This window comes from Erinaceus europaeus, chromosome 13, assembly GCF_950295315.1.
Source record: "Erinaceus europaeus chromosome 13, mEriEur2.1, whole genome shotgun sequence".
Lineage (NCBI taxonomy): Eukaryota > Metazoa > Chordata > Mammalia > Eulipotyphla > Erinaceidae > Erinaceus > Erinaceus europaeus.
The window spans coordinates 40963856-40988470 of NC_080174.1; the positions used below are offsets into that span (position 1 = coordinate 40963856).

At 45.9% G+C, this 24615-nt stretch overlaps 1 protein-coding gene across 1 annotated transcript; it reads right to left on the minus strand.

The window, feature by feature from the left end:
* Positions 1 to 1954: 1954 nt before the first annotated feature.
* Positions 1955 to 24156, minus strand: TRIM63 (tripartite motif containing 63). Its single transcript, XM_060205581.1, has 9 exons — positions 23805 to 24156; positions 19445 to 19617; positions 15372 to 15540; positions 13075 to 13170; positions 10841 to 11074; positions 9485 to 9507; positions 9198 to 9322; positions 3497 to 3565; positions 1955 to 2541 (listed from the first exon to the last, which is right to left on the minus strand). Exons 1-9 carry the CDS (start codon positions 23961 to 23963, stop codon positions 2531 to 2533), a joined length of 1059 nt encoding a protein of 352 aa, XP_060061564.1. The 5' UTR covers positions 23964 to 24156; the 3' UTR covers positions 1955 to 2530.
* Positions 24157 to 24615: the final 459 nt, after the last annotated feature.

Below are 24615 nucleotides of genomic sequence, written 5' to 3' on the forward strand. Positions count from 1 at the left end.
CCTTGATTGTGGTCTCATCCCTTAGCACAGTCTTGGTCTTCCATGGAGTAATTCTGGGCTCCACTGTGTCTGCTGCTGTGGTGGGCAGCAGTATCTCCAGAATCTATACCCAACCCCTGGACCAAGGAAGCTCTGCTCCTTTCCCAAGCCCGCAGTCAACTGAAACACCACACTGGATGACATGGCATCTCGAGTCTCTTAAGAGCCAAGTGATGCAATCTAGAAGTATAAGGAGATTTACATTGTTCTGGGAGACCAGAGATAGGAGGCAACTTTCCCTCCTTTCTCCCCTCTAGTGAACTGCTTTGAGTCCTACTGTGTTCTTCTTTGGTGCAGTATACCAACTCCAGTCCAAGTTCTGTTTTGTGGTTTCCTTTCTGTTATTATTTTTCAACTTCTGTCTATGATTGGGATCATCCCATATTCAGTCTTCTCTCTCTGACTTATCTCGCTTAACATAATTCCTTCAAGTTCCATCCAAGATGAGGTGAGGTGAATTCACCATTTTAATAGCTGAATATTTCACTGTGTATATATACCACAACTTGCTCAGCCGCTCATCTGTTGTTGGGCATCTGGGTTGCTTCCAGGTTTTGGATATTACAAATTGTGCTGTTATGAACATAGGTATACACAAATCTTTTTGGATAGGTGTGTTTGGTTCCTTAGAATATATTCCTAGGAAGAGGAATATATTCTGAGGAGGGTCATAGGGTAGGTCCACTTCTAGCTTTCTGAGAATTCTGCAGACTGCTCTCCATAGGGGTTGGATTAATTTACATTCCCACCAGCAGTGCAGGAGGGTCCTGTTGTGTTCTCTAGGATCTGCTAGACATGCTTCATATGACTAAGCCAGACACTGGGGCTTTTGATGCAGCTTTGGCCAGTTCAGGAACACCACACTTGGCATTTGCTCTCTCCTTTCCTGCAACATTTACACGCTTTCACCCTGGGTGCCCTGAGGTTGTCCCTCTGATAAAAGCTTTAAAGCTAAGTCTTAGCCTCTGTCTTCTTGAGAGCCAAAGAACAAAGCATTAACCCCTTTTCTTGGGGTCATCTCTAAATTAGTTGTTGATGGTGTTCTCACTGGGAAGCATTGGTTTAAAGAACTTTAAAGAACTTTGACAAACCAGGAGGTAGTGCAGTAAAGCTTTGTACTCTCAAGCATGAGGTCCTGAGCTCAAATCAAGTGATGATCTGTTTCTCTCCATCTCTTTTGTTCTCTCTCTTTCATAAATAAATGAATTCATAAAAAAAAAAGTGAGGGAGTCAGATGGTAGCGCAGCGGGTTAAGCACACATGGCATAAAGCACAAGGACTGATCCTGGTTCGAGCCCTTGGCTCCCCACCTGCAGGGGAGTTGCTTCACAAGCGGTGAAGCAGGTTTGCAGGTGTCTATCTTTCTCTCCCCCTGTCTTCCCCTCCTCTCTCCGTTTCTCTCTGTCCTATCTAACAACGACGGCATCAATAACAACTACAACAATAAAAGAAAAAACAAGGGCAACAAAAGGGAAAATAAATAATTGGCAAAAAAAAGTGAGGGGGTGGACCAGGTGGTAGTGCAGCCGATAAAGCGCACATGTTTAATGCTAAAGGATCCAGGTTCAAGGCCCTAGTCTCCCACCTGCAGGGGGGAAGCTTCACAAGTGGTGAAGCAGTGCTGCAGGTCTCTACTGCTATGTGTGCTTAACCCGCTGCACTACCGCCCGACCCCCTGCAGGTCTCTCTCTCTCCCCTCTTCCGTCTATCTATTGATAGAAATAGAAATCTATTGATTTCTCTCTAGCCAGTAAATATATTAATTAAAATAAAAGAAACCCCTCTTTCATGAGATACAGTCCTGGCTCTACCATTACCTCTTACCTCCTGCTGCAAACATCCTCATGCTGAACTCTTGGGGTGGGGGAGGGGAGAGGGCAGAAGGAAATTCCAACCTCTTTGGTAACAACAGAAGGAAAGTAATGTGCATTTATTAAAGCAGCTTATAACACAAACTCGGTTTCTACCCTGTGCATCAGGGACAGACATTGAAGTACAGTACACTATCTGCTCCTAAGTCTGTGAGTGTGGCCAAGACCTCTCACTGAAGAGAGGAAACGGGTAGCTGTCTCATCCTGGCTTCCTTTTCCTCCTAACAAACACACAGTGGCCAGTAACACAATGATCAGGCATTATCATACAAAAGTTCCTTTACAAAAAGCACCAAATTGGCATACATATACAAGTATATACAAAAATCACATTTTAAAAACGTACAAAATATTCCATTTTGCATCAACATAGAAAAGTGTCCTGTGTAGTTGTATCAAGCATGTTTCTGATTCAAGTTTTGTGGCAGCTGGACACAGTGGTATGGGGCCCCTACTCCTAGTGCCAGCTCTCTGAGCAAGGAGAAGACCGTACTTCCCCATCACCCCAGCCCCAGGGATCCCAGCCCCGCCCACATGGAGCCTGTCACCAAGGCAGCTGGGCCCAGCCCCACCTATGCCAGTTCTTCTGCATCTGGAGAGTCTTTCCTTCATCCAACTTATTACTGATGTCCTAAAAATGAAAGATGAAGAAACACAAAGTGAGATTGCTCCTCAGAAGCTTAGCAAGCTGCGGTGAGAAAATCATTAACTCCCTTTTACCTCTGTTATTTTGTATTGCGTTATAATTAGGGAATTTTTCAAAAGATTTATTTGTTTATTTATTTACATAATGAGTAAGAGATCCTCATCATTATATGTGCCAGAGCTGAGTGGTTCTCTGGTCTCTTATCTCCCTCTTTCTCAAGAAAGCCCCACTCTATCTTATCCATTTCCAGGGAAAGAACCTAGGGCTTGTGCTGAGGAGATAGCATAATGGTTATGCAAAGACTTTCCTGCCTGAGGGGCCAGGTTCAAGCTTCAACATCCTCATAAACCAGAGCTGAACAGTGCTTTGGTAAAATCTTCCAGGTCATGAGGAGGTCCCATTAAATGTAAAAAGTGGAGCATTTTGTTATGAATAGTTCGGTGAGTATATGTGTATTTTTTTTTTTTTTACAGATTTAACCCTGAGTAGGTTTAAGATGCATATTGGGATGCAGACTGAACCTCACCTCCATTGTTCAATACAGTAGGGATCTCATACTGTCTTTGACTAAAAGAATGAATGAGGAAAGAATGGAAGTAGGCATGTTCCAGGACCCTGGTTCAAGCCCCATAGTCTCTATCTGCAGAGGGGAAGTTTCATAAGTCCTGGAGCAGGGCCGTAGGTGTCTCTTTCTCTCTATCTCTATCAGGAAAGAAAGCAAAAAGGAAAGAAGAGGAGAGAGAAGGAGGGAAGGGAGGAGGAGGAAGGGGAAGGGGAAGGGGGAGAGGGAGAGGGACAGAGAGACAGAGACAGAGAAAGACAGAGACAGAGGGAAGGAGGCTGCCAGGAACAGTGGAGTTATCCATCCTGTAGGTACCAAGTGCCAGCCATAGCTTTGATGGCAACAACAACAATAAAAGGAAGTAGGCAAATTTCTTACCTTCTTTCCCCTCTGTGGACTCTTCCTCTTCATGACCCTCTTCTTCAATATACTCTTCCTCTTCCTCATCTGTGCATGAAAAGAACAATTCTGTTCAAATGAGCCGTTTCTCAGAGAAACTGCTTACTTATGCCCCCATCAGGAAACGGGTCAGGCAGACACCAGTGCTAAACTGGAGTTTTTTCATTCCTCTGACCACCCTCTTTTTTCCTTCCTTCCTTCCTTCCTTCCTTCCTTCCTTCCTTATTTCCTTTTCTTCCGGCACCTCTCCATGGGAAGGGATTGCAGCATTCCTTTGTGTCTGTGGTAGTAGCTTCTGTAACCTAATCTGCCCATCATCAGAGGGACAGCGAGGAAGTACACCGTGTGCTTCTGCACATCTGAGAGATAAACATCAGGAGAAAAGCTTGACTTTCAGGCATCAGTCATTATCTTGGAAGAATTTGCTCCCTCTTTGAAATCTGCTTACTTAGCACTTCCTGTCCAGAATTCCTAATGCCTTAGCCCCCAGAGAGGCAAATATGGAGCTGACAAAGTGGACCAGGTAGACCTGCTTTTAGCCCCCTGAAGCTAAGCCCTAGACAGACAGGCAGGGAGTGAACTGTAACCAGTGACCTCACAGGTCACAGGCTTCCCATCCTCAGGTATCACCTCTCAGACCATTATAATGTGCTCCAAAATTACATCTTCTTGCTTTCTGTTGCAAATGCTACCTTTCCACTGTATGACCTTGAACAAGTTATTATCTTTGCTCTTTGTCCAGTATTCTCATTTTCCTTATTATTACTATTACAGTTTCAAGTATTATAAGTACTTCATGGAAGAGTAATTAAATAAGAAATGAGTACATGTTATAAGTAACATAGGTGTTTAAATATCATAGATGATAGCACTGATAGCTGAAGTCAGGCTTAGAAGATACGTATTAGTGTAGACACCTCATCACAGACCCCTGCAAGCGTCAACCTGGCTTTGACCTAGCACGCTATGATTGGGCCCTCCTCAATCGCTATCGAACAGGCCATGGCCGGTGCACCGCTATGTTCCATCGCTGGGGAGCCAGAGACGACCCGAACTGCCCCTGCGGCTACAGATAGACTATGACCCACATAGTCAACGACTGCCACCTCTCCAGATTCAAAGGAGGTCTCGAAACTTTACATCAGGCTCAACCTGACGCTGTTGACTGGCTACGGAAGAAGGGCAAACGCTAGAAGAAGAAGTGTAGACTTGCATGTCTGAAGCCCGAGATTCAACCCCTAGCACTACTATAAACCAGAGTTGAGCAGTACTCTGAATTAAATAAATAAATCTTAATGGAAGAAGGAGTGAGATGGCTCACCTAGGAAAGTGCCTGATATGTCATGCTTGAGACCCAGGTTTGAACCTATCACCTCACTGGGGTTGGGGGGAGGGAGCTTTGGGTTTTGTTTATTTGTTTTTACCACAGCACTGCTCAACTCTGGTTTATGGTGGTGCAGGGGATTGAATCTGGGACTTTGGAGACTCATGACAAGCTCTTTACATAACCATTATGCTATTTACCCCTGACCCCCTTTTTTTTACATTTTTTAAAAAAAATTTTATGGTGGTCTAGCACCACTCGTCATAGCCGTCACCAATGGGGTGACAACCTTAGGCCTCAGGTTCACCTCTCCCTCTGCCAGTAGGCAGCCCCAGGCTCTTAACTCCTGTCCATGCAGGCTGAACATTATTTATTTATTTTTAATGACAGAGAGAAAGATACTCACAAAGTGCTACCAGAGCATTGCTCAGCTCTGGTTTATGATGGTGCTGGGAATTGAACCTGGAGCTTCAGGCTTGAAAAATTTTTTACTTTGGAGCCTTAGGCTTGAAAGTCTTTTGTATAACTACTATACTATCTCCCTACCCCTAGAACTCTGGCTTTATAGTGTCTTTGACCCCTTCCTTCTCTCCCTGTTTCTATTTGAAAAAAAAAAAAAAAAAAAAAAGGCCTAAAGCAATGAAGCCCCAACAGCACACACAAATAATAATAATGGGTGGTGGAAATAGCATAATGATTATGCAAAAGATTTTCATGTCTAAGGTTCTGAAGTCCTAGGTTTAATCCCCTATACCACCATAAACCAGAGCTGTGCAGTACTCAGGTAAAAATAAACAATATCCTGTGGGCTGGGTGGTGGCACACCTGGTTGAGAGTACATGTTACAATGCACAAAGACCCAGGTTTGAGCCCCCAGTCCCCACCTGCAGGGGCTTCACATGTGGTGAAGCAGTGCTGCAAGTGTCCTCACCCTCTCTATCCTTCCCTTCCCTCTCAATTTCTGATTGTCTCTATACAATACATAAGTAAAAATAATAATAATAATAAAACAGTATCTTGTTATCTCACCAGAACAAGAAACTAGACTAGCTTTAGGCAATAACCAGGGTGTGTCTAGCACCTCATGAACTGTTCTGTATCCATCTTATTTGTGGCAATAGTGCCATGAGATGGTCATTATTAATGTGCCCACTTTCCAAAAAGATGTATTGTTTCATGAGAGAGAGCTTAATGTGAGAGAAAAACTAGAGTATCACTCCAGAATACGCAGTGCTGGGATCAAATCTGGAGCTGAACTATAGGCATGCAAGTCTTATGCTCTCCCAGCTGAGTTATCTGCTCCCCAGCCCTGATGTAAGTTTTTTTCTGTTTGTTTTGTTTTGTTTTTTACCAGAACACTGTTCAGTTCTAGCTTATGGTGGTGCAGGGGATTGAACCTGGGACGTTGGAGTCTCAGGCTTGAGAGTCTGTTTGCATAACCATTATACTATCGCGTGAGCTTAATGTGCAGCTTGGCGATACGAGAATCCGGCATGAAGCCCAGCCAGTCTATCTTGGCGTTACTCTCGATCGCACTCTGTCATTTCACAAACATCTCATAAAATCTGCAGCAAAGGTGGGCGCAAGGAATAACATCATTGCAAGACTGGCCAGCTCCTCATGGGGTGCAAGCGCTTCCACACTACGATCATCATCTCTGGCATTATGCTATTCCACTGCAGAATACGGTGCCCCAGTATGGTTCCGTAGCCCCCATGTTCACTTGGTCGACTCCAAATTATATTCCTCCATGAGGATAATCTCTGGAACCATCCGTTCCACCCTGGTTCCATGGCTGCCAGTTCTTAGCAACATCGCCCCGCCAGATATTCGTAGGGAGGCGGCATCATCTAAGTTCATTTCCCACGTCTACGCTCGACCGGACCTGCCAATATACGCGGATATCTTCGCCCACCCTGTCCAACGCTTGACGTCTCGTCACCCAATCTGGTCCCCTATGCCTACACTGAACTTCTCTGTTCCAGTCTCTTGGAAACAGAGTTGGCAGTCAGCTGAGGTAAAGAACAAACACCTCAACCCAGACCCCTGCAAGCGTCAACCCGGCTTTGACCTAGCACGTTATGATTGGGCCCTCCTCAATCGCTATCGAACAGGCCATGGCCGGTGCACCGCTATGTTCCATCGCTGGGGAGCCAGAGACGACCCGAACTGCCCCTGCGGCTACAGACAGACTATGACCCACATAGTCAATGACTGCCACCTCTCCAGATTCAAAGGAGGTCTCGAAACTTTACATCAGGCTCAACCTGACGCTGTTGACTGGCTATGGAAGAAGGGCAAATGCTAGAAGAAGAAACCATTATACTATCTACCTGTTGGGTAGTATGCCACCTCCCCCTAGCTTCTGCTTAACCATATGCCTATATAGGGATTTACTGATCCAAAGCTTTGGTCTATTTACATAAATCACTTTTACATAAAGCACTCCAGGGCATTGGTGGTTCAGTGATAGGATTCTCGCCTGTTCCGCCCCCTCCTTGTCACACTCTGATTTTCACCAGTCACTTTTCTCTCCACCCTCTCTATATCACATCCTGTTTCCACCCTACTTGGAGAGTATAAAAACAGCTGCTCTTCTGATTAAAGACACCTGGAAATTGCTTTCTGGCTCCGAGAGTTCCAGAGTGTATCTCCTGCGGAAGTTAGTGCGGCACGAGTTCCTGATCCCTCTCCCACGCAGCAGTCTAGATCGGCTCCAGTTGAGTTCTCTCCAAGCCAGAGAGCACTAGCTCGGGAAGAAGTACCCTCAGGCTATCCCGGCATCTACCCTCCACCCACCTGATGTAAGTTTTAAGGTAAAAAGATGAAGTTCACAAAGGTGGAGGGGCTTGCCAAAGGTCACACAGATAACAAGGGGGCAGAACCAGGATGTGCATTTGTTCATTTGTTATGAGAAAGAGAAACAGATATACCAAGATACCTTTCTACTATAGGGGGCAGGAGTGGTAAAACCCAAGGTTTTACCCATCAAGACATGTGTTCTCCCTCCTCAGCCTCCAAAAGTGGGGTTTGAATTAAAGTCTGCCCAAATCTTCCTACTGCCTCCAAGATGCCTTCTGACAATGGTCTCAAACAATTTATTGAGCAAAGCTGGGGAGATTGCTTTGCGGTAGAGCATAGGACTTGCAAGCACAGATCCCAAGTTCAATTACCAGTACTACATATGCCAGAGCTGATGGTGCTTGCTCTGACCTCACTCATATATTAAGTAAGTAAACAAATAAGTATCTTTAAAGAGACACCCCAGCACTGACCATCCAGGGAGGTTCCCACAGTACCATCCTTGGTGCTATATGGTGCCAAGGCCAGACTTGGAGCCTTGAGGAAAGCAAACAGTGCACTCTACTAGCTCCTCAATACATCTTTTTTTTTTTTTTTTAATCATTCCAGGGTCCAGGTGATGGCACAGTGGATAAAACACTGGTCTCTCAAACACAAGGTTCTGAGTTCCATTCCCAGAATTGTATATATCAGAATGATAATCTGATTCTCACTCTCTCACACACATACCCCTCAATGAAAATTTAAAAGTCATTGCACAATTGATTTAAATAACAATTACATGGCAGACACCATGCTTAGGCTCTGACTCATCTAATTTCTTTTTAATTTTTAAAAATATTTATTTATTACCTTTTGTTGCCCTTGTTGTTTTATTGTTGTAGTTATTATTGTTGTTGTCATTGTTGGATAGGACAGAGAGAAATGGAGAGAGGAGGGGAAGACAGAGAGGGGGAGAGAAAGGTAGATACCTGCAGACCTGCTTCACCACCTGTGAAGCGACCCTCCTGCAGGTGAGGAGCCGGGGGCTCGAACTGGGATCCTTATGCCGGTCCTTGTGCTTTGCACCATGTGCACTTAACCCACTGTGCTACCATCCAACTCCCATCTAATTTTTTTTTAAGATTTGTTTATTAACATGAAGGAGTGAAGGGGAGAGAGAGGGAGGGGGAGGGAAAGAGAGAAAGAGACAGAGGGGAGAGAGAGAGAATCAGAGCAACAGAGCATCACTCTGGCACATACAATGCCAGAAATTGAACTCTGGACTTCATGTTTTCAAGTCCAAAATTCTAGCTATTATGTCACCTCCAAAGGCAGGCTCTGAGCTTATCTAGAAGTTGACTATATGGAATTTTGATGGTTGGGTACCAGTGTAGAACAATTATCACTTAATCTACTGTCATATTGCAAATAAAGAGAGAAAGAATGAGAGAGAAGAAATTGACTATATGATTGGATGCCTGAGGGTTTTTGCTATTGTATTTGCCTCCAGGTAGCTCTCCATCAGAAGGGGTGGATCAGGGAAATAGGTAAGGGCATCAGGACCTCTTTTACCTGTTCCAAAGTCGATGGCCCTCAGTGCATCTGCTATATGCTCCAAGTCCAGTGTGAAGTAGTCCATGTTTTCAAAGCCCCGCTCTGTCTTCCCCAGTTGGCAACCCTTGGAAGCTTCCACTATGCTGTTGGGGGTGGTGGGTGGAGAAGGCAGACAGAGAGAGGTGAAATCTCCAGAGCTCAGTGCAGGAAGGGGGTGTCTACTTATACCAACTTGTGCCCACACCTAGTCCTTGACCTAGAAGCTCACCCTGGAAGGTGGAATATTCCTTCTCTGAGACACTCACCTTTTGATGAGCTGCTTGGCACTCTGTGGGAAGAGAGAGAGAGAGAGAGAAAGAAAGAGAGAGAAAACAGGCAGGGTTACAATGTTTGGTAGACCTGGGAAACCAGCAAAGCCAATGGCTGGGTATAGCAGATGGGCATGTAGAGCCATTCCCTGCCGAGTTGTAACCTACTCCCCTCTCCACCCTGAGTTGAATGGAACTTGTATTTTTTCTTTCTTTTTTTTTTTTTCTCTTCACTGCTACTGAAGGGCTTTTTTTTTTTTTTTTTTTTTTTTGACAGAGAGACCAACTACAGCATTAAAGCTGTATTCTGCGATCTCACTCACTACCCCCACAACCGACATCTTTGCTTCCTGCGATTTGCTTCTGGGAGCATCTTTTTTTCTTTTTTTTTTAAGATTTTATTTATTTATTAATGAGAAAGAGAGAGAACCAGACATCACTGGTGCAGGTACTGCCAGGGATTGAGCTCATGCTTTAAAGTCTAGTGCCTTAGCTACTGTGCCACCTCCTGGACCAATTCTGGGAGCATCTTAAACAGTGGTTCTCAGTCTGAGAGCATTTTGCCCACAGGGACATTCTTGTCAAGTTTTGGAGTTTGTTTTTGTTTTTGTTTTTAATAACCAGAGCACTGTTCAGCTCTGATTTATGAAGGTACTGGTGACTGAATCTGAGACTTTGGATCCTCAGTCTTTTTGCATAACCATCATGCTATTTTTCCAGCTCCTTGGAGATATTTTTTTGTCCTCATGGTGAAGAGCAGGGAAGTGCTACCAGCTTCTGAGGGTGGGAGCTGGAGACAGACCTGCTGTTGGCTATTCAGCTGGGCACAGGATAGTCCCCACAACAAAGAATTATCTGTTCCCAAATGCCAGTGGCACTTGGATTGAAAATCCCCATCTAAACAGAGGCACTGAATGCCCTCTTCCTGGTAATAACTCTCTGGTACCTGTGGCCTTTCAGGATATAAGTAGGTTGGGTGGGTGAAAGCCAGCCCCTGAAGTCCAGGCTTTTGTCCTCTCCTCCTCCTCCTCCCCTTCCTCCTCTCACTTTTTTTTTTAAATACCCAATGCATAGCAGAAAGCCTCATTAACAATAGACACTTAGGAAATGTTTATTAAACTGAACTGTGAAGTCTTAAAGTTGACCATTTTCTATCTCTCTCAATAAACTCTCTTAGACCTCTGTGTCTCCTCCACCTCTGTACCTGGAACCCACTAGACAATCAGTAGTTTCTAGGGATGGAGAGGGATTGTCGCATGCCCATTTTACAGAGGAAGGGATTGAATCTCAGAGTTTAAATGGGCCAGTCACAGTGGTCAAGGGAGCCAGTCCACACCTCCTAGCCCTGCTCACCAAGAGGAAGATAGCCCCTCCGGGCTCATCCAGAGACTGGATGGCTGTCTCCACCAGCTTCGTAGACTTGTCCAGCTGCTCCCGATACTGCTGGATAAGGGACTCGATGAAGCTGAGCTTCTCCTCCTGTTCCCGGGTGACCTGCTGCAGCAGCTCACTCTTCTTCTCATCCAGGATGGCGTACAAGACATCGAACTTCTGGCTCAGCTCTTCCTTCACCTGGTGGCTGTTCTCCTGGGGACAGGAATCTCAGAATCACATCCTGTGGGTTCCCCACCCTAGCCTCAGCACTTCTTTTCCTGAGACAAGTTAACAGGAAGCAAAGAATCTAAAACTGAAAGAGGTTGGACTGCACACCCAATTCACAGAAGACACATGAAGGCTTTACCCAAAAGAAAGCACTTGCTACGGTACAATCACTGCTTACCTACCAGCAGCATTTGGAGGCCTGTGTCTTTAGGAATCTACTCTCTTCCTCACAAATAGACAAGTAAACTTCCCAAGTTCAAGCCTGGCCCCCACTGCACTAAAGGAAGCTTCACTGCTGTGGTCTTTTTCGCTCTCTACCTCTCTGTCTCTATCTGAAATTTGAAAAAATAGAGAGTCTATGACTTCCCTGGCAGACGACCTCACCAGTGTCCTAGAACCCAACCTCTCCAGAGCCCCGCCCCACTAGGGAAAGACAGAAACAGGCTGGGCATATTGGATTGACCTGCCAACATACATGTCCAGTGGAGAAGCCATTACAGAAGCCAGACCTCCCACCTTCTGCTCCCCATAAGGATCTTTGGTCCATACTCCCAGAGGGATAAAGAACAGAGAAGCTTCCAATGGAGGGGATGGGATGCAGAACTCTGTTGGTGGGAATTGTATGAAATTGTACCCCTCTTATCTCACAACATTGTCAATCATTATTAAATGAATAAAAAATAAAAATAAAAGAAATAGCTTTAAAAAAGAAAGAAAGAAAGAGAAGCCAGTAAAAAAAAAAAATAGAGACTCTAGGGTGAGATATATTCTGGGCTTCATTTAGCACCAAATCATATGCCTTTTTTAAAAAAATTGTATTATATTTATTTATTTATTTACTGGATAGAGACCGTCAGAAATCAAGTAGGAAGGGAATGATAGAGAGGGACTGAGACAGACACCTACAACATTGCTTCACCACTCACAAAGTGGGTCTCGAACACGGACAGGTCCTTGTGCACTGTAACATATGTGCTCAACCAGATGTGCCACTACAAGGCCCCCCAAATCATACTTCTTATTTATTTTAGATAATGGAAGGGGGGCTGAGACCACAGCACTAAAGCTTTCTTCAATGTGGTGGGGGCCAAGCTTAAACCTGGGTCACAATATCCAAGTAAACTATTTTTCTAGGACTTCCTTTCACTTTAGGATCAGAACTGGATTCATTTGATCCTAGCTCAGATGGAGAGGTAGTGCCTCCCTTGAATAACCTCATTAAGGTTCTAACACAGATGCTAAATCTTTATCCTTTTATCTGTATGGCAGGTTTAATCATAGCATCTCATCAGACCAATGGCTCCAGTACCCTTCTACAGACTGGGAGCCTTTCCTGGGTAGCTACAATGTCCCCTCCTTCCTTTGAACCTATTTATCATGCAACCCTTGGTCCACCATCAATACAATGATCTTTCACCCCATCTCATCTCCAGGCCCCCACCCCAAGTGGTGAACTTTTGCAAGGATAGAGAAGTTTCCTTCTGTTTCTACAGTCTTACTACTCAGAGTGTTATCTGGGGAACAACAATATAGGCAGACCCTAGGAACTAACTAGACAAACATAATATCATGCCTCATTCCAGACCTACTGACTCAGAGCTTGAATTTTATCATGACCTGCACACATTTTAAAGTTTAGTCTTGTGGCCTATATCACATTAGCAAAAATAACTCCTGCTGAGTAGATACTGGGGATTAATGGAGAAGGGGTGCTCCCTGAGGTCAGGGACAGGTCTGTCTCATTTACCCCCCATTTCCAGTGCTCATCTTCCCCATCCCAGCCTCCAGCACAACACCGCTGTTCTAATGAGCATTTGTTGAGAGAGTGAATGAATGAATGGATTAGATAGTCCCTCCCTTACTATCCCTGTATAATCACCCCATGGGCCACCTCCAGGTCACAACTTGTGGGTGAGCATCCACCCCAGAGACCAGGCTGCTCAGGGGACCACAAACACCCAGGCAGAGTCATACTGTCCCCTCACCTTGGTTACTCGACAAGAGTCCTCCAGCTGAGTGATGATGGTCTGCACTCGGTCATTCCCGGCCACCAGCATGGAAATACAGTTACTCAGCTCAGTCTGGAGAGGAGGGGAGAAATGGGACCAGGAGAGGAGAGAGATCTTAGGGTTTCTCAGGAGTGAGAGGAAAAATAGCATCTTTGCTCCCCTCTCGACTAGAAAGGGAATCCAGGAGTGGTCTGGCCCCTCTCTCTAAGGTATAGCTCAGGTCCAAAGCAAAATATATCAGAGATACTGCAGCTCTTTTTTTTAAAAGAAATATATTTTATTTTTTATTATTTATTTATTTTTTATTGGATAGAGTCAGAGACAAGTTGAGAGGGGAACGGAGAGGGAGAGAGACAGAGAGACACCTGCAGCCCTGCTTCACCACTTGTAAAGCTTTCCCCTTGCAGGTGGGGGCTGGGGGCTCGAACCCAGGTCCTTGTGCACTGTAATGTGTGCACTTAACCAGGTGCACCACCACCAGGCCCTGCAGCTCTTATTTTACAGATAAGGCCCAGAGAGGGGAAGTGAGCTGCACAAAATGCACAGCAAGGTACTGGCAGAGGAGGGACTTCTAAAAAAGAAAGGAAAGAAAAACTTGGAGACTGGGCCAAGGAGATGACTCAGAAAGCAGAGTGCAGGAACCCTGGGGTACATGTCTGGCACTACATATGCCAGAATAGTGCTCTGGTCTTCTCTCTGTGTGTGTCTCATAAAATAAACAGATTTTTAAAACAAACAAACAAAACCTACTCAACTCTAATTTATTGTGGTGCTAAGGAGCTGTACCTGAAACCCTGAAGCCTCAGGCATGACAGTCTTTGAATAAACTGTTGTTCTATACGCCCAGCTCTCAATACATAAAACCTTTTTTTTTTTCATTGCCCCCAGGACTGTTGCTGAGGCTTTGTGCCTGCACAATGAATCCACCACTCTGAGTGGCCCTCCTCCTCCTCCTCCTCCTCCTCCTTCTTTTCCTTCTAATTCTTCTTCTAATTCTTTTTCTTCAATTTTGATAGGACAAAGAGAAATTGAGGGGGACTGGGCAATGGTGCACTGGGTTAAGCACACATAGTACAAAGTGCAAGGATCCCAGTTCGAGCCCTGGCTCCCCACTTGTAGGGGGAAGCTTTACAGTCAGTGAAGCATGTCTACAGGTGTCTATCTCTCTCTCCTTCTCTCTATCTTTCCTTTCCTTCTCAATTTTCCAGTAAAAATGGAAAAAGTGGCCATGAGGAGCAGGGGATTTGTGGTGCCAGCACTGAGCCCCAGTGACAACCCTGGAGGCAAAGAGGGGGGGAATTGATAGAGAAGGGTAGATAGAGAAGGGGAGAAAGAGGACACCTGCAGCCCTGCTTCACCAGTAGCTAGTGAAGTTCCCCTCCTACAGGTGGGGACCAGTGGCTTGAACCTGAGTCCTTGCACATAGTAATGTGTGCACTCAATAGGTGCATGACTATCTGGCTCCTCAAGAAATAAAACCTCAAAAATAAAATAAAATAATAATAATAATAATGAAGGGCTGGGAGATAGCTCAGTAGGTACTGAACACTTTCCTGTGTAATGGGACCTTGGAGTCGATCCCTACACCATATAGGAACACCCCGGACAGCACTAGTGGAGCTCTATGGATGGTGGAGCAATGCATTGGTATTTCTCCCTCTGTTTCTCTCCTCTATGTGTCTGTCTCTCCCTCTTCTTTCAAAGGATATAGAATGAAAAATTAGGATAAGAAAAGCTGCTCTGCAGTATTGCACATGTGCAAGGCCCTCAGTTTATTCGCAAACACAGCATACAATAATTAAATTAATTGAAAGAGCTCGAGAAGAGTGAGTAGTGGAGAGAAAAGAACAGGAAGACAGGCTCATTGCTCAGACAAAATAGAGGCCCAGAGACCCAGACACCTAGGGAGGGGGCTTTAAGTTGCTTCCTGCTATAGGAAAATGTAAAGACTGGGAGATGATCAGCACAGGAATAGAGACACTGGGATGCAAAAGCCATGGCCTGAGAGAACCCTGGTGGCCTGGCCCTGGGGTTTGGCCTCACCCTGTGGCCACACCCAGGTGCCCTCAAGTGCCTCTAAGTATAACTCATGAGCTCAGCCACCTCCCCAAGGGAGGTAAGGGCTGCCGTCCTTGTGGCCTGGGAAGTCCCTCCATGGGGACTATTCCTGAAAGGCCTGCTCAGCAGTTCTACAGAGATCAAATCCACATCCTGAATCATCAGGCCATGCCCAGCAGGCCCAGGTTGGGGGTGAAAGTGGCTGTGGTCAGTACCTTTTGTCCCTGGAAGACACTCTGCAGAGGGGCCACCTCACAGGCCTGGTGAGCCCCAAACACCTTGCACATGGAGCATGTGGGTACCTCGCACGTGAGGCAGTAGATGTTGATCTTCTCATCTTCATGTTCCTTGCACATGGGGTGACTGCCCTTCTGTAGAGGCCGGCTAAAGTGGAGAAGTCACAGGTCAGGGGGTAGATATCCCGAATCCCTGTTTCCTTCCCCAACTCCACTCACAGAAGGCTAGCCCAGATCCATGACCTGGGCTCTCAATGGTTGACTGTCTCCACTCCATCCTCTGGGAACCAATGACCAAGGAAGCCAATGACACGAAATGTCTGAGGACATGTCTGAGGACTGGAACTCTGGTGAAATAGTTGATCTTAGGCTCTGCCAGTGCAAAGCACATGGGAAGGGCTGGAGAATCCCAGGGATAGACCTGAAGATATTTTCTAAAAGGGAAAACTAAACCCTGAAAAGTTAACTGATTTGCCCAAGGTCACCCAGCAAGTCAGGGCAGGAGAGGCTAGAGTTCAATTGCTCTAATTCTAGTCCCCATACCTCTTAGTTCCTTCAGGTCAGGCTTTGAGCAAAGCAATTAATACTCACGGCCTCATTTAATTCTATATTTAATCCACTGGACTGTAACCTCCATCTAAGCAAGAAAACTTTCCCATTCTCTTCCTCCCCCTGAATCTGCAGTGTACAGTGCCTGACCTGGAGGAGGTGGTAATTAAATACGGGTAGCAAAAATAAGTCAGTAAGCATACTATGAGGGGGTCCGAGGCTCAAAGGAGGAAGCAGTGCGTGCTTCAAGATACACAACTAGAGCTTGGGCAGCTCAGCCCAAGTCCTGACTTCTTCCCAGGGTCTAGAATCTGATCTTTCTTATCTTTCTTCTTTCTTCCTCTTTTCCCCTTTCTTTCTTTTTTCTTTCATATATTTGATTTGTTTTAGTTTAACAAGAAAGAGATACAGGGAGAAATAGAGAGGGAGAGAAAGACCAGAGAACTGCTCGTTTCAGGTTTATGATGGAATTGAACTTAGAATTTTGGGGTCTCGGGAGTTGGGCGGTGGCACAGCGGGTTAAGTGCACATGGCACAAAGCACAAGGACTGGCGTAAGGATCTCAGCTTGAGCCCCCGGCTCCCCACCTGCAGGGGAGTCGCTTCACAGGCGGTGAAGCAGGTCTGCAGGTATCTATCTTTCTCTCCCCTTCTCTGTCTTCCCCTCCTCTCTCCATTTCTCTCTGTCTTATCCAACAACAATGACATCAATAACCACAACAAGGGCAGCAAAAGGGAAAATAAATAAATATTTTAAAAATTAAAAAAAAAGAACTTTGGGGTCTCAAGCATTTTTTTTTTTTTTTTAACCAGAGCACTGCTCAGCTCTGGCTTATGGTGGTGTGGGGGAATTGAACCTGGCACTTGAGAGCCTCAGGCATGAAAGTCTCTTTGCATAACCATTATGCTATACCCCCACTTTTTTTTTTTTGCATAGCCAGTATGCTTATTGTCCTCTTTCTGTCCAGATATACATTCTTAGAATTCTTCTTTCCCTTTGTCTCTCTGTGCTCAGGGCCTCTAGTATGCTATCCATGCTTCTCCTAGGACATAGAAAGAAGATTCCATTGGTGGGAGGGGGATTCTAGGTCCTATATTCCCAGCTATCTGGGAGAAATAGCCTCCATTTAGGTTCTAGTTGGCTCCATTTAGAGCCAGCATCAAGTCTGTACCACCTCTGGTTTCCCAGCCCTTAACATAGAAAGCAGCTCAAAAATCCAAATAGTGATTATCTCCAAGCCTCACTGATTACATCCCAGGATTTATTGTTCTTTAAAGTTATTTTTAACTTTGTGTGTGTGTGTGTGTGTGTGTGTGTGTGTGTGTGTGTGTGTGAGAGAGAGAGAGGGGGGGGTGGTGGGGAGAGATGGGGAAACAGAGCATAGCACCACTCTGTCATTTGTTTTCCATTCATTACTTTATTTTTTTATTTACTTTGGATAGAGACAGAGAGAAATTGAGTGGAAAGGGGAGGTGGGGGGGTAGATAGCTTAATGGTTATGCAAACAGACTTATGTCTGAGACTCCAAAGTCCCAGGTTCAATCCCCTGCACTACCATAAACCAGAACTGAATAGTGCTTTGAGATATATACATATACATACACACACACACACACACACACACACACACACACACACACACACACACACACACACACACACATATATATATAGAGAGAGAGAGAGACTGAGACTCACAGCACTGTATTGCTTCACCACTTGTGAAACATACCTCCTTCAAGTGAGGACCAGGGGCTTGAACCTGAGTCCTTGTGCACTGCAGTGTGTGTGCTCAACCAGGTGAACCACCACCTGTCTCTTCACTTTGTTGTTTATAATGTTCTTTTTGGTTTTGTCCTTCATGTTTGTAGTCAGTGGTGAGAACTGAACCCAGAGCCTTACATATGCAAGACGTGTGCTTTCTTGTTGATTTAACCTTCTCAGTCCCCCACCCCTGAAATTCCTAAGTAAACTCTTTCCTTTCCAGATTTTCCTTTTAGTCCAGGACTCCCCATGCTGGCAAAAGTGTCCCTCTGGGAAGGGGTCTTGGGGTGACAGGGGAAGGTAAAAGATGATGCACGATCCTGACACTTGATCCCACTGCCCTCCCAGATGCTCATTCTCCCAACTCCAGGCTTCCTCATCTGGATTCAAATCTATATTGTTCTGCCACTTACTCATTGTGTGCCCTTAAGACATGTGATTTCTCCTCTTAGAGCCTTAGTACCCTCCAAGAGCTACTGGGGTTGTGGCAGGAGTTGTTTGTAATGAGCATGACTCTCAGTGAAGAGCAGCAGAGTTCAACTGTGAAGAAAGGTCTCAGAGGGCTCAACAAGAAACACTGCAACATGTTTTGTAGTTCTGTAGTGTTGAGCTGTCACATAAGAGGCAACAACAGGACCATTAAATTAATCAGGTTCCTTCTCAGCTTCACTGCTTGCTATCTCCCTCTCTGAGCTTTCATATGCTGATGTTAAATGAGAGTAAGAATGCCTGATGCGGTTATTGTAGGAATTGAGCAGGATAATACACAGGCATAGTTCAATCCAGTGTCTAAGCCTAAGTAGGTGTTCACTCAACAGTTGACATTTTTAGCATTTTCCATCAAAACTCTATTTGATCAACATTTCTGCTCCTTTCTAAAGAAAGAAGAACTAAGGGTCCAAAGACACCAGACCTTAGTGACAGACTACAAACACAGCTCCACAGACCAGGGCTTTTTCTCACTAAAACTGGCGGGTTACCCTTCCTGGGGCATATGCTCCTTGGTGGCTTTAGTCTGTAAGGGCTGAGAAGCCAGCACCCTAGAAGTTTTGTCAGTCTATCCTGATCTGTGAAGATCTCCCCTAGAGCTATGTCTCTCTCCAGTTTGAGGTCCAATGCTGCACAGCCTGCACTATTCACAAGTCTCACCTGGGAGCAAGCTATTATTTTACAAAAAGGGAGACTTGGAGCAAGCCTAATGGAGCCCAAATTTAGCAATTTCATTTCCCAGCTGGGAAGCCTGGAGTAACTGACTTAGCCTATTTGAACCTCAGCTTTCTCACCTATGAAGTGGAAATGGTTGTGCCATGTTCAATGCATAGGACTGTCATGAAGCACCAGGTCAAAGCACTCCTAGCCCTGGGCACCAGGCCTCCTGGAACAAGGGACTGAAGTGACTGTGTTCTCACTGGGCACTTTCTCTGCTTACCAAGCCCACTTAACTGGCACAAGTGCCTTTCTTCCCCTCTCAAATTTCATCACTACCCTGCTTTCTGTCTTGGTATCTCCCAGGAGGGGAGGCTAATGTCTGGAGCATTTCCCACTCACTGAGTGACACTAAGATCTAAGATAAGGGGACAGATCTGAGCCTGGGAGAGAGACAGCCAGCTCTCAGACTGGCTGCTGCAGCTCTCCCAGTGAGTGGTCTAGGTCTAGAATAGAAGGAGGAAGGAGCTTGTGTTGCTGGGCCCATAGCAGTTGGTGATAAAGGAGAACTCCCAATAGCTGGGCTAACTGACCTGGAGCACTCCTGTTTATAGATGTCAATGATGTTCTCCACAAGCAGATTCCTCTGCAACCCATACACGCCATGCCGGTCCATGATCACCTCGTGGCGGCAGGAGGGGCAGCGGAAACGGCCTCCAGACATGGACACCGAGCCACTCCGGTTGGTCCAGTAGGGATTTGCAGCCTGCAAATGGCAAGGGCAGAATGAGACCTGGTCTCCCTCCTCAACTTCTTCCCTTTGCCATCTCCTAATATCCTTTCCTGCCTTCCTTGATTGCCCTAGTCATTTTTATCAAGCCGTGTGAATGGGAACTCCAATCAGGTGGTGAGAAATAGCCCTTTACACCAGGAACATTTGAAAAACAACTGAGCAGGCAACAGGTTTGGGAAATCCACAAACCTGGGTTCCAGGCATGGTTATTCTCAGAGTGACTCTGGGCAAGCAGCCTGATCACTCTTAGTCTCAGTTTATTCACTGACGGAATGGTTTTTATAATTATAGTCAGCTCATAAGCTTGCTACTTTAAAAATGAAATAGTCTACAGAAGCCAACCTTCCACCTTCTGCATCCCGCAATGACCTTGGGTCCATACTCCGGGAGGGTTAAAGAATAGGAAAGCTATCAGGGGAGGGGACAGGAAGTGCGTGAAGTTGTACCTTTCTTATCCTATGGTTTAGTCAATGTTTCTATTTTATAAATAAAAAAATTTTAAATATATAAATAAACAAAATAGTCAGAGGATAGATAGAAAGAAGTGCAATAACTTGTGTAAGGATCCGGGTTGGAACCCCTGGCTCCCTACTTGCAGGGAGTGACGGGGACATTTTGCAGGTCTGCAGATGTCTTTGTCTCTCCATCTCTAGCCCCCCCTCAACTTCTCTCTGTCCTGTCCAATAAAATAGAAAAATGACTGCCAGGGCCAGGTGGTGGCACACCTGGTTAAGCACACACATTACAATGCACAAGGATGAAGGTTCGAGCCCCTGGTCCCCACCTGCAGGGGAAAGCTTCACAAGTGGTGAAGTAGGGCTGCAGGTATCTATCTCTGTCACTCCCCCTCTCTGTCTCCCCCTCCTCTATCAATTTCTTTTTGTCTCTAGCCAATAATAAATAAATAAAAATATTTTTAAAAAGAAAATAAAAATGACTACCAGGAACAATAGATTCATAGTGCCAGCACCAAGTCCCAGCAATAACCCTGAAGGAAAAAAAAAAGATATAGATATATAGATTTAACACACTGGGACTTCAAGTCTGTGCAATTCCACTGCTCCAGCACATTCTTTCATATATATATATATTTATTTTTAACCAGAGCACTGTTTAGCTCTGGCTTATGGTGGTGCGAGGGATTGAACCGGGGACTTTGGAGCCTCAGGCATGAGGGTCTGTTTGTATAACCATTATGCTATCTACCCTCCACCCAGCATATTCTTTCTTTTTCTCTCTCCCTCTCTCTCTTTTTCTCTCTCTCTTTCAGATAGAAGAACAGATAGAGAGAATAGAAAGACACCACAGTATCTCGTGTATGTGTTTAATTGGATAGAGAAAGAGTGAAATTGAGAGGGGAGAGGAGCTAGAAAGGGAGAGAGACAGGAGAGACACCTGCAGCCCTGCCTTATCACTCATGAAGCTTTCCCCCTGCAGGTGGGGACCAGAGTCTCAAACCCAGGTCCTTGTGCACTATAATGTGTGGGCTTATAATGTGTGCACTACCTACTGCCTGGCCCCAACCACAGTATCTCTCTATCACTCATAAAGCACTGTTTTTCCATGTAGCAGCCAAAGCCAGATCCTTGCACATGGTAAAGTGTGCACTATACCAGGTGGGCTCTCTCCTGGCCTTCTCAAAGAGCATTCTATAAGCTGGGGCCCTAGTTGGGGAGTCCTGAGATTCCCAAACAGACATGACGGGCCTAGATCTCAAATAGATTCCCCTCTCCATTGTTACTGGTCATCTCTATCAGAATCAACACAATAGACCCCTTTGTGGGCCCCCATAGGACCATGCCCTCAACGTGGTAAAGAATGTTCCATCCTCCGAAGGGAGGCTGGACAACATACTCTATCTTCCACCTGAGGAAGATGGGTCCTGAAATTGGGGCAGCTTAGAACGTTCCTACTCATGACCACAGAATGTGAGCTCAGATCTACAGGAATGCAGAGGTCACATAGGCTCCTAAGCTTAATATGGGCCCCGGATCGGATCAAATCTGTGGGGTTTATGGTCAACAATATTTATACAACTTTCCCATATTTGGGAGCTACTCGATTCCCTGATCCAGCTTTCTGGTCCTTTTTCCAGCCATGACATCATCTCCCCAGACAATAACTTAGACCCAACTGTATATCAGATGTCAGGCTCAGGGGAAAAAAAAAAACTAGTATAGTCATGGGCTCTTTGGAATATAACTAGAATAGGACTACTAACTATCTACAAAATGGAGACTCCCCAACTCTTCATCTGCATTATTCCAGCCTTTAGGTCATGAGTAGTCAACAATTTTTTTGGCTCTATATGTTAACTCTTTTTCAACCACCAGGTTCCAAATGCTAACATGATACCAGTCAGACTTCCCTAGGCAGATGACCCCACCAATGTGTCCTGAAGCCCCACTTCCCCAGAACCCTGCCCCACTAGGGAATGAGAGAGACAGGCTGGGAGTATCGATTGACCTGCCAACAGTAGTGTTCAGCAGGGAAGCAATTACAGAAGCCAGACTTTCCACCTTCTGCACCCCATAATGACCCTGGGTCCATACTCCCTGAGGGATAAAGAATAGGAAAGCTCTCAGGGGGATGGGGTGGGATACAGAGTTCTGGTGGTGGGAACTGTGTGGAGCTGTACCCCTCTTATCCTATGGTTTTTGTCAGTGTTTCCTTTTTTAAAAATATTTATTTATTTACTTATTCCCTTTTGTTGCCCTTGTTGTTTTATTGTTGTAGTTATTATTGTTGTCATCATTGTTAGATAGGACAGAGAAATGGAGAGAGGAGGGGAAGACAGAGAGGGAGAGAGAAAGACACCTGCAGACCTGCTTCACTGCTTGTGAAGCCACACCCCTGCATGCAGGGAGCCGGGGGCTTGAACCAGGATCCTTACGCTGGTCCTTGTGCTTTGCACGACCTGTGCTTAACCCGCTGCACTACGCCCGACTCCCAGTGTTTCCTTTTTATAAATATTTTATTTTATTTTATTTTATTTATTTATTCCCTTTTGTTGCCCTTGTTGTTTTATTGTTGTAGTTATTATTGTTGTTGTCGTTGTTGGATAGGACAGAGAGAAATGGAGAGAGGAGGGGAAGACAGAGAGAGGAGGAGAGAAAGATAGACACCTGCAGACCTGCTTCACCGCCTGTGAAGCGACTCCCCTGCAGGTGGGGAGCCGGGGTTCGAACCGGGATCCTTATGCCGGTCCTTGTGCTTTGCGCCACCTGCACTTAACCCGCTGCGCTACAGCCCGACTCCCAATAATTTTTTTTTTTAAGTGAGGAAAAAGAAGATAGGGGAAAGACTGACAGAGATTGAAATACTTATTGTATAGACAGAGCTATCCTAAATAAATGGGTGCTTGAAACTTAGACTCAATGAAATGATCAATGGTGGTAAACCAAAAAAAAAAAAAAAAAAAAGCATTCTATAACATGCTTCTGGGCCACCTTGAGTCCTTTTTCCCAGCCAGAAGGTCATTCACTCTCATTCCTTTCTGGGGAGATGGAACTCCTCTTGCTCCACTTATAGAAAATAGCCTCCAGTGGTCTGGGAGATGGTACAATGGATAAGGCACTGGACTCTCAAGCATGAGGTCCTGAGTTCAATCCCTGGCAGCACATGTCCCAGAGTGATGTCTTGGTTCTTTCTCTCACCTTTCTCATTAATAAAACGAAATTAAAAAAAGAAAAAGAAAGAAGAAAAAGAAAATAGCCTCCTAAGAGAAGATATCTCTCTTGCCCAAGGACTCCTGTTCCACTGCCCCTGTGGGTTCAACCTGTCTCCTGTTCCACCACACTCCCACCCCATCCCCAACCCCACTAGGGAGCTGGCTCCAGGCCCAGGGGTCTGGTTTCTCTCTTCTCTCAGCTTGCCTCCCTCACTTATCGCCTCAGAGCATTTGACTCCTGATTGGACTGTCGACTGAGGTGCACAAGGCAGGGTGGGGAGGAAACATGCGTCACGGGGAAAGAATGGGCAGCCAGCACCTTGTCTGCAGCCCCCTCAGTCGGCTCCAGGGGCCTTTGCATAGGACCAGCTTCAGAAAGGGAAGGTCCAGGCCTGCGTGCAAGGGCCCTGGGTTAAGACACAAAGGCTTTCAGGATGGGAAAGCTGAGCAACTTCCCAGGACCCTAGGACTGGGCATGGCAGGCACTGACCTGGAAGATGTCATTGGCACATTTCCGGCAGAGATTGTGCTGGCACGGGAGGATGACCACGGGCTTGGTAAACATCTCCAGGCAGATGGGACAAATGAGCTGCTTCTCCAGGTTTTCCATGGGGTTCCCATCCTGGATGAGGCCTGATTTATAATCCATATTGACTGAGGGCCTGGAGTCTGATTGGCAACCTTCTGTACCCACCTCGCCCTAAGCAGATTTGGGGGCTTGTGTCTTCACCAGATACCCTCCTGGAGCCTCTTTACTTTCTTTTCCTGGCGACCGACTTCTGCCTCTGATATTTATAGCTGGATTCTGGTCACATGAGCCTCAGGAGGGGACCAGCTGAGCATTCCGATGCCAAGTGGCTGGTGAGGCTTGAGTTTCCTCCAGTCCCCAAAGACAGGCCTTGTCAAATCACATGTGGGGATGAGCAATTGCTGTTTCCCTGGGAGGGGGATCGTAAACAAGAACAGCCTGTACGTGGGCGGGCTTAGGGGAGGGTTGAGCACTTGGAGTTTCCTCCAGAAACTTGTCTTTTTCAGTACTGGACAGGAGAGCCAGGGATGGAACCCAGAAAGTGGGTCACTTAGATTTGCAAGGCTAATAACTTACACCGCCCCCCCCCCCACACACACACCCCCGCACCCCACCCCCACCCACCGTTTTGCTGCCCCATGACCTAAATCAGACTCACCCCCTCCTCTGCAGTCCTGGTTGTTCCCAAGATCAGGAGTCAGGGCAGCCCCTTTTTCTAAGCCCATACCCTCTGTCTCAGAGCTGAACACGATATATCGCTGGAGACTTTGAG